The sequence below is a fragment of the Hyperolius riggenbachi genome, chromosome 11 (genome assembly GCF_040937935.1).
Source record: "Hyperolius riggenbachi isolate aHypRig1 chromosome 11, aHypRig1.pri, whole genome shotgun sequence".
Taxonomy (NCBI): domain Eukaryota; kingdom Metazoa; phylum Chordata; class Amphibia; order Anura; family Hyperoliidae; genus Hyperolius; species Hyperolius riggenbachi.
Window position 1 is genome coordinate 176177302 of NC_090656.1, and position 10870 is coordinate 176188171.

General features: G+C 42.3%; 1 protein-coding gene across 1 annotated transcript in view; it reads left to right on the forward strand.

Moving 5' to 3' along the window:
* The window catches only part of ATP6V0D1 (ATPase H+ transporting V0 subunit d1), an 80410-nt gene extending 74671 nt beyond the window's left edge, over positions 1-5739 (forward strand). Inside the window, exon 8 of the mRNA XM_068261269.1 lies at positions 1014-5739. Within this exon, the coding sequence (XP_068117370.1) occupies positions 1014-1175 (162 nt within the window). The 3' untranslated portion in view covers positions 1176-5739. The remainder of the gene's footprint in view (positions 1-1013) is intronic.
* The last annotated feature ends 5131 nt before the right edge of the window (positions 5740-10870 follow it).

A 10870-nucleotide genomic window follows, 5' to 3' on the forward strand; every position in this document is an offset into this window, starting at 1 on the left:
AGCTGCCACAAATCACGCCTTATTAACTTGACTTGCTCAAAATAAGTAAAGGATAGGATCGACCAACAAATGCGGCAAAATGGTATCTGGCACTGTTTCTTTTAATAAATCCAGCAGCGATAAAGTGCTTGTGCTATGGCAGGGCTTTTCAACCCTGTCCTCAAGGCCCACCAACAGTGCATGTTTTGTGGAAATCCACAGAGGCAGTTAATCAGCTCTGATAAGACACTAATTACCTCACCTGTGCATGTTTGTGGTTTTCTGCAAAACATGCACTGTTGATGGTACTTGAGGACAGGGTTGAAAAGCCCTGTGCTATGGCAATTCCAACATTGTTGCAGTAAAGCGCAATAGTATGTAGGGACTTGCTTCTTCTTGGCCAAGAAGTGCACCAAATCCCTCTCACTTCAATTGTCCTTTAAGGCTTTACATTCAGCAGCCCCCATATCCCTCTCACTTCAATTGTCCTTTAAGGTTTTACATTCAGCAGTGCCATAGAACACATTTCTCCGTTTCTCAGTCCATCCTAAACACTGGCATGAATATGGCCCTCAAGGACTGAAGTTTGAGACCTGTGCGCTAACCTCTTCTCACCACTGCAACCAAGGCTGGTGCCTCTCTGCCTTGATCGGTCAATGGTTCAGCCATACCCCTTTCCAGAAGGCAACATGGGAGAGTAGGAGCCTGTGCCACACCTCCTCCATGAAACAAAGTAGCAGGCAGGGTGAGTTGTAATTCTGTAATGGCGCCTCCCAGTGGGCAATACACCACCACTGTATATTGGGGCGGGGGGGGGGGGGGGGGGCACTGACCAGCAGCTCTAGTACTATGCCCATATTGTTCAACAGATCCAAACTTACGTATTCCGCAAATCTTTAGAAAATCTCATCTTTGTTTATTTACTATCCAGGGACATATTACATATACATGATCTTGTTGGTAAGCTAGAACTCCCGTTAAGCTTGTTTTTCTATTGTGTGTGCTAACAGTTTTCTCTCTCCCTTTCTTCATAGGTGAAACTGAATAAGTTGGCCTTTCTGAACCAGTTCCACTTTGGAGTATTTTATGCCTTTGTGAAGTTAAAAGAGCAGGAGTGCAGGAACATTGTGTGGATTGCGGAGTGTATTGCCCAGAGACATCGAGCCAAGATTGACAACTATATTCCGATCTTCTAGAAAACAGTTGTGGTCACACCTCGTCTCTCTGCTCCTCCTTCTCCCTGCAGACATTTCATCTGCCTTGTGGTCTCATCCAATCCGTGGACTGGATGTGATATCCGATCTAGAGATTCAGACATGTTTATTTATCTCCTCATCTGCAGGTTTTATTGTAGTTATAACTGTTAACCACTGGTGGTTCTATATGATTCCCCCTTAATGCTGGAAGCTCATGGAAAAGTCCCTGTACATGTACACAGTACGAGAACATTGCATGTACGTTTGCTGTATTGTTCCCTGTAATCTGCAATTTTAAATGAAGGAAAGGCTGGTAACATTGTCCTCCAGTAGGCTGAGGAATTGATTGCAGCAGTGTGTATAATATCTTCCTGCTTGATTATAAATGTATCCATAGTAAAAAACGTCCCATAGAAAATCCCGTGTTTTAGGCTGTGTGATCTTCAGAAAGAGTCCAGGTATTACACAACCATCACTGGAGAGCCAATTTGTAGCAGGAAAAACTCGGGATCTGCTTTTGATCTTTGCACTGTTTGTCAAAAATACTAAAAATACACCAAAAATGTTATGATAGCGCCAGAAATTGAAACCTCTCTGATCCCGTCTTGCTTCTGTTTGCTTTGGACTGTAAACTAGGCATTGCACATGATGCACTTTGAAACCCTGCAGCCTTTGCCCATTCTAGGCTGGCTCTGAAAATCCAGATTAGTAATCCAGAAGAGTGCATGCTGTGTTTATTGGGAACATTTTGATTATGTCTAGACCTCTTTTTAAAGGATTAGGCTGCCCAGAACTGATAGTTCATTCAGGAAGTGATTTAGAAAATTAAAGGCAACCACGCATGGGAAGTTCTCAATGCTGGATAGTTGTTAAAGCTCAATTAAAAGCTAAACTTTTCAGGTAAAGTTATGGGTCTCTCAGCCACCCACTGCACTAGTACAATAAGCATCATTAATTAAAAATGGGCAATACCTTTAATCTCTCTTTAGTGTCTAAGTAACCATCACTGCTGTCTGTACTTCTCCGATGAGGGAATGTCCTTCCTTGTAGGACTCTGAGAGCTTCCCTAGAGAAATGCTGCTCACTTCACTGCTAGTCTTACCACCCTCATTCTATGGTAGAGCAGTTGAATGGTAGGCTGGTCACGCCCCCTTTCTGCATCCTGATTGGAAGTCATGGTAAATGGGTTCACTGCTACGCTTCTCCTAGAAAGGGGCATGCACAGAGGGTTTCGAAATTTCAGATCTTTAGAGTACAGCAGTGGTCATGTGATAACCGCTGTTCACTAAAAACAATAAGGCATTCATGCATATTTTCAAAACCTTTATACCTATAGTACTAGTGTTGTAGGAGGTGGGAGGGATCCATTAGATATAATAAAGGTTTTGCCTCAACAGGAGATTTAAAGAGTAACTGTCATTACTGTCACCTTGATCCTTGCCCCTTTACATATTTACAAGCGTGCAGCCAATGTGGTGTCTCTCTGGTAGGGATATTTCACCAGTGTGTTCCTTTCAGGTCAGTGACTTGCTGGTTAGCTGTGCAAGGATGATGATAACCATTGCAGAGTTTGCCCTTTAAGTTGGTCATACTAGCTTCCTTTAAAGTCCTTGAGCAAAAGAATTTCAAGCTACAAGATATCTATGGAGAGGAAACTGTTTTACTTATAGTTCTGTAGGCACCTGTTCCCTTTAATTCATTGGAAATATAATGTGGTAAATGACCCTTCAGGACATTAACCACAAATAAATGGCAAAAATTGGGAGATGTTCTAGAGAGGAAACCTTTTCTTCCCCCTCCCATAAACTGCCTGTACTAGCCTGTAGTATAAGCAGTTGTTGTCTGGGGGATGTCTATCTGCAGTGCTAGTTTGCTGAGAAATGTAGCTGAAAATACATTATTTAGAGGTCTCACACTCGCTTTTCTTTATTACATTGAGCATGCAGACTGGATAGCGATGGCCATGTCTAGGAGAACTTATGGAGAAGCATGTGATCAGTTTGGTCAGGTGATAGATATGCAAGTCTCTGATTTGCTAGTCATGGTCATGTGCTAAAGCAGGATGTTATCAGAACATATCAGAGCTTTGCAAATCTATCAGCTGATAAAACAAATCCCGTTTCTCCATGAGTTCTAGAGTTGACCATCACTACCACTGGATAGGTTTTCCCTCACTTCTCACAATGGTTTAACTAGGAAAACAGGACCAAAGGAAGTGCTGAGTTCTTAGGGACAGGCTAAAGCCTTCACTTTCAAACCTTTTCTGCAGAATAATAATTTCCGTGTGATTGTCTGTGCGTCTTTTTCTGCCTTTTCCGTACATAGTCAATATCAGAGATGCAGATGAGAGGTTAGCAGTGAATTACAAATACATGAATGTTCTCAGACGGAGAAGAGCCATGTGAGTGATATGACCTGGGTATAAATTTTTCTTTAAAGTGAATATGAATTTAAATTCAAAACGAGCCATGACCTCCACCATAGTATGCTCCTGACACCATAAGATGTTGACTGTGTCAGTCTTGCTTGCCCCACACCCGATGGTTTGACTCTGACGCTTGCATGCAAATTGCCTTAAAGCAAGGAAAGCTGCATGTTTTAAAAGAAGGTCAAGTTGGCTGCCTGATTTTAACATAAATGGAATTTCCTTACTGTGCGAGACTGCAATTGCAGGACAAAACTAATAAATAAGTAAAGCTGGCCATTAGTGACGGTGGCCATACGTTGGTTGACTTTTCTGATGACGTCAACACATTTGACGATTTAACTTCTAGTTCATTTTGGATAGTTCATGAAATGAAAGGACGGCTTTAGTACATTTTCATCAAGGAATTGGGGACAGAAGCGTCGGGGAAGCATGACCACATAGCAATATACTTCATGAAGAGTAACACTACCGGGGAAGTCATTTAGTCGATTACATTTCAGCAGAAATATGAATTGCATTGAGATGAAGTGGGACAAAGTAGTATATATATCACTACTACCCAGTCGACTTTATGAGCCATGTTCTGGAATCAGCCAGTATCTTGTGTATGGCTAGTGTATATCAGGCACTTGGTCTACACGCACCTAGGAAGTCCCCTGACTGTATGTGAAGAAGAGTGTTCCAGTTCAGGACCAGGATGGGTAGAATATGGCACAGGACTGGGATGGGTAGACTTGGCACAGGACTGGGATTGGGAGAATATTGCTCAGTCAACACCTTATGTCATCAGGGTTGTGCTGGGGGTAGATCAGGGCTTTTTTTAAATTTGAGCTCACATTCTAATTTTAGGGTGCATTTGTGTGGACTGATACTGGAGTTGCCATGTTAAATTTAGTCTTATAGGTTTGACCTGTGGGATGTTCTACCTGCCCCTGAATCTGGACAGTCACTGACAACACTAGATTGTACCTCATGGTTGCTTATTTGGGGGTCAGTGACCCACGTGCCCGTAATTCCGGGATAAGGGTGACCGAACTGAAATAGGCACATTTCAGATCAGATCGTGGCAGCTCCTGTATATCTGACCTCACAGGTTCACTCTAAATGTCCTGGAGCATGTCTATTGTGGTACTTTAGAATAGGAATATATTTGTGTTAAATTGTACCTTCATCACTGTATATGAATAGATGTTTACAACAATGAAAATGTCACTCCCCGCCAGCTGTGTTACAGGTGGACCTCTACTTACAAACAGGCTCTGCTACAAGAGGTTGTACATTTAATTTGTAAGTCAAGTCATGTATTATGCATACGAAAGTGTGGATTAATGATTTACTTTCAGACAACTGTCTTGGGACAAACAGTATAAACTTTTTGGTTTAATGTCAACTTACAGTTTATACAATACTGTAACCAGTAATAACAAAAATATGTAATAACAGTACAGTGTATTTTGTACATGAGAGCAACTTTGGTTGTATGTTTGAGAAGCTTGTAACACGAATCTTTCTTAAGTAGGGGTCTATTTGTATTTCTTTTTTTTTTGTAAATTGTATAGTAAATGGCCTCCAAGTAATGAGTTGCATTGATTGACTTACTGCTACATCTTTAGGGTTCTGCAGAAGTCACAGCCAGGTTTACAGCTCCCCAACTATGTTTCCATACTCTCTGATAACCAGAGACTGCCAAGCTTGCAGAAGACAACTCTTTCACTCCTGCAAAGACACAGGTGCCCATTTGTATACATAATCCATAATGTGGGTTTAGGCTTTTATGGAGACAGGCATCTACTTGTTATGCCTGGAAGGTGACTGATCATAACTGCCTATAAAGATGTGGGAACTTCCTCTGGAAAAGTTGTTCTAATAAAGCTTTGATCACATGTCCTTTTTTATGTGACTGATTGCATTCCCTTGCTGGCCACCTGCAGAGTGACATTTTTAGATTGCTATATGTCAGTGTTAAGGATTAGATATTTCTGGGGGGAAACAGATGTTTGATTTTCTCTACCTGTGCAATTCTTATGTTTTACTATAAATTCTTTGTATAAGTGAATTAACTGTTCCCAAAAAATGTTGACACTGTATAAATAAAGAAATATATATGTATATGGTAATAAAGTTTAACTCTGTGAATTCATGCAGTATTGGCTTTTTATTTATTTTTTTTAGAATATTTTAGGAGTGTCTTAAGATATGCTTTTTAGATTTTCAACCCCGTGTCAAATCTGAACTTACAAAAGTTAAATTCTGGCTTATAATAAAAAAACAAAAAAAAAAGAGTGTTTTAAGAAAAGAAAGGACTGTTTTATAATGTAGCTGCTATTTGGTCCACACTGTACTTGACCCTCTTATCTAGAAATAACCGAATAACGGACAACAAGGTCAATTGATTTAAAGTATGGTGTGCTTGACCCGTGTACCAAACGAGTGTAAACTTTTCATGTGTTTAAATTGATTCTGAAGCATTAAAAAAATAAGCTGTTTCAAATGCTGCAGCCCCCTCAGTCCCCTATTTAGTTACCTGATGTCTAGTGCTTTCCCCCTTCTTCCCCTATACAGTTCCCTGATGTCTAGTTCCCCTGTCGCTCCCATATACAGTTCCCTGGTGTCTAGTTCCTCCGTCACTCCCATATACAGTTCCCTGGTGTCTAGTTCCTCCGTCACTCCCATATACAGTTCCCTGATGTCTAGTTCCCCTGTCGCTTCCATATACAGTTCCCTGGTGTCTAGTTCCTCCGTCACTCCCATATACAGTTCCCTGGTGTCTAGTTCCTCCGTCACTCCCATATACAGTTCCCTGATGTCTAGTTCCCCTGTCGCTCCCATATACAGTTCCCTGGTGTCTAGTTCCTCCGTCACTCCCATATACAGTTCCCTGGTGTCTAGTTCCTCCGTCACTCCCATATACAGTTCCCTGGTATCTAGTTCCTCCGTCACTCCCATATACAGTTCCCTGGTGTCTAGTTCCCCCGTCACTCCCATATACAGTTCCCTGGTGTCTGGTTCCCCCGTCACTCCCATATACAGTTCCCTGGTGTCTAGTTCCCCCGTCACTCCCATATACAGTTCCCTGGTGTCTAGTTCCCCCGTCACTCCCATATACAGTTCCCTGGTGTCTAGTTCCCCCGTCACTCCCATATACAGTTCCCTGGTGTCTAGTTCCCCCGTCACTCCCATATACAGTTCCCTGGTGTCTAGTTCCCCCGTCACTCCCACATACAGTTCCCTGGTGTCTAGTTCCTCCGTCACTCCCATATACAGTTCCCTGGTGTCTAGTGCTTTTCCCCTCCCTCCCCAAATAGCTTGCCTGGTGATCTAAGGCTTCACCTCCAATATGGTACCTGGTTGTCCAGAGTGGACCAGACGTAATGCAAAGTGGGGAAACCACTTGCAAGCTAAATTTGATGGCTCTGAAGGTTAGATTTGGCCTGTGGGCCAGAGTTTGACACATATGCTCTACAGACATACAGTACCTCTTACTGTTTAAAGCAAACTTGAGGTTTACAATGCATACATTTAGTTACTTACCGTGGGAACAGGGGACTTCTGGAGCCTCCAGAGGCTCCCCCAGTCCTTTTCCATCTGGCCATTCCAGCGCCGAGACCCCGAAAGCTTGGCCGACCTGCGCCTACTCAGTAGCACAGGCCACTCAGATTTTGGCAGAAAAAGCCGAGCCTAATTTAGTTCATACTACTGCCCAATTGTAGACAGCTTGTGCATGCGCAGTAACACCGACTGATCGGGCTCAACTTTTTCCACTGAAGTCCAATCAGGTCTGTACTGCTGAGCATGCACAAGCCATTGACAAGTGGTTTCCCGATTAGGACATCGCTGGAATAGCCAGGTGGAGTGATGTGGTGAAAGCCTCTGAAGGATCCATAGGCTACACTCTCCTAATGGGGGGTGCCCAATTGAGGCACTTTTCTCCCTACAGGTACCCTTTAAGTGGGTCCCAAGGTGAGAGACCTATGTAGGCTCCCATATTTATTTCAAACAATACCAGCTGCCTGGCAGTCCTGTTGAACTTTAGTGTCTAAATCACACGCCTGAAACAAGCATGCGGCTAATCTTGTCAGATTTTCGACAGAAACGTCTGATCTGGATGCTTGTTTATGGTCTATGGCTAAAAGAGGCAGAGGATCAGCAGGACAGCCAGGCAATGTGCATTGTTTAAAATAAGATAAATGTCAGCCTCCATATGTCTCTCCCCTTGTCAACAAAATGTTATTCCATTGAGCCATGTTGGATCCCCAAGATACACCGTTCTACTAAACCTAAATTTAGAAAAGAAAATAACAGTAGCAGAGTTATCCAATGCTATTTTAGGTTGTGGAATTTACAAGCTCTTCTCCCTCCCAGACACCAGTCTACAAATAAAGTTCAATATACTGTATGTAAATCTGTATAAACTAGATGAAATAAGTCTAAAACCCCGTCTACACAGGGAGATGTTGCGTGCCCGCAGCGTCGACGCGCGTGCGCCGCATTCGATTCCCCGCTCGTCCCCGCCGGCGCCGCTTATCTTCCGCTCGATTCCCTGCCATTGTCCCCTCGCGGGGAGTGAGCAGGGAATCGGCGGAAGCAAGATCCGTCCTGTCGGATCCTATCAATCGAGCCGCATCAGCGGCTCGATTGATAAGGAGCATCGCGGCTGCATCTACGCGTGTAGATGCGGCTTTATATAGTTTATACTGAGATGAGAGAGACAGACAAGCATACCCTCATGGATTTACAGTGTGAGGACAAAGGGTAGGAACACTAGTTACAAGCAATTTAGAAGGCAGTACAGCTTAGAAGGCTGGTAGTTACGCTTAGGATTAAGTAGGAGGAAACATTTATCATCCAACGCCCGTGAAGACGCGAGCAGTTTGTCCCTAATACAGTAATGCAGATGTACACCGTCAGCTACAACTAAATAAACCACTAGTATGTTTCACTTTGTGTACAGAAACTGGAGAATCCCATGGAAAACTAAGCAAATATTGGCAAAACCTATAAGCCTCATGCAGATGCACATGGTGTTTTACTAAGGGACATGTGCAGGAAAGAGAAACTCTCTATTTCAAACATCCACTTGTGCTAGGGAATCTCAAACAGGAAAAAAATCGTGAGTTCTATATCAGTTTCTCGTAAGGGGACTGGTGGAGAACTTTTTGAATTTTTTTCTTTTTAATCAATCATTTTGAAGGCTGGCTGGCAGCAGAGCCATTATGAACATTAAAGGTTCCTCTGAATGTGGTACTCACCTTTGGGGTCAAATGACACCAGTGGCTTGATGAGATGGTGGTTGTTTTGTAGTTACATTTGAGGGAACTAGATTCACCCAACTTTTGTAAAACCGTATTAACAGAGGCGCCAACAAGAGTAAAAGCGATTTAAACCCGTTTAAAAGGGGGAAGTTGGTGGACTCTCCTCCCTCGTAGAAAAAAACAGACAATGGGACGCTACACACATATAAAGTAACTTTTATTAAAAACTCCAAGATTTGCAATGCGTTTCACGGGTCACTATCCCGCTTCATCAGGCAATAGTTTGGAGGGTACACAGTCGGGTCAATATCCTCGCTAAGTGCCTTTGACTTTGGAACAGTGTATCCATGCCAAGAGTCAAAGCTAAAAATGTTCCTGCGCTATGTATTTGATGTAGGAATAGTGAATAGGCTAGAGGTGGATCAATGATGTGAGATTGCTCTAATTCCTGATGCTGTAAGTAACATCTTCAAAAGAAAAAAGTCCGGTGAGCATGATTTCTGTTTAGTCTCTTAACAACCTGGAAGTGCTGAATGATTGTATGGGCTGTGTAGACGGCCAAAAATAAGTAACCTCAGCTGGACACTATTCAGGCTGAAGAAGTTGCTCAGTAAGAATGCGGTAACCTCTTCTAGAACATAAAACTTCCAAATGAAGCTGCTTTTGCGTTAGACATAAGACCGGAATAAACGAGAATCTTAACAATCTACTGTATATAGCTGCTAAGTGGATTAAAGTCTTCCAAGAAAAATGCCATGAATTGGAATATCTCAACAGCAAGTTCCACTGCATGATTAATAAATGCATCTTGATCACTGATGTATTATTCTTAGAAACCAAAAACCTATTTGAGATGAAGCTGCAGTGATGCCACCTGCCAGAGGCATTCAGAGAGAGGACAGCAGTGAACTGCAATACTAGTTCCTGCATCGGACGCCAAAGATTTGCACTTTGCCACTCAGGTTTATACTTCCAATTTTGTACACTTCCTAGTGATTGCTGACTGGTTAGATGCTACATAACCTAAACAGGGGCCTCTTGGGAACTTCAATTTCTGTACCAAAGCAGCTTATCTGTGGATAGCGACACTACACTCCGATTCTAGGAGATATTAGAGTCGCCGTGAAGTTTAATCACATTAACCAGTTTATGGAGTGATAGTATTAGCTTTTGAGCAGTGTTTATGTACAGACTTTAAACATTTGTACACTGTCTAGGACAGTGATGGCTAACCTTGGCACTCCAGCTGCGGTGGAACTACAAGTCCCATGAGGCATTGCAATACTTTGACAGCTCTAAGCATAACTTGGGGAGGCAGAGGCATGATGGGATTTATAGTTTTGTCACAGCTGGAGTGTGCCAAGGTTAGCCATCACTGGACTAGGAGAGCCTTCCTCAGGAAACAGGACTTTGTACATAAAGGATTTTTTGTGACCTGTTCCCACTGCTAAACCTAACATACTGTCTGTGAAGGCATTTAAAAAAAATCTGGGGTGTTTTTTTTTTTTTTTTTTTACTTGCAATATTTTTATTATTATTATGACAGAATAAAGGCACTGACAATCGCCACTCTTGACATTTTCCCATATACAGTAGAATCTCGTTATAGTAAACTTCTGGCCATAGTAATCTCAGTCCCCAGGTCCCAACCATGCCTGTATGAATACACAGTGTATGACCAATCCTGTGACTCTTGTACGAAGTGTCTTTTTTTTTCTTTTCTACTGCAGGGTATTTTGTAGATATTTACCATGTTTCAGCCAACATTCACACTACAAGAGCTTTTCTAAGCGCTTTGTGATTTGAAAAGCTCTTGCTAATTCAATTCACTTTATTGTCATTGTGTAACACAACGAAATTACTTTTCATGACAACCCCACGGTGCATATAGGGAACATAGTGATAGTAACAAGGAAGAGAAGAAATTATACAAGTATGCCAGGTATTACAGATGTTTAAACAATTTGTACACAGTGTTAATTATTTCAGAGAGGATTCAGAGTTCATCAAGTTTA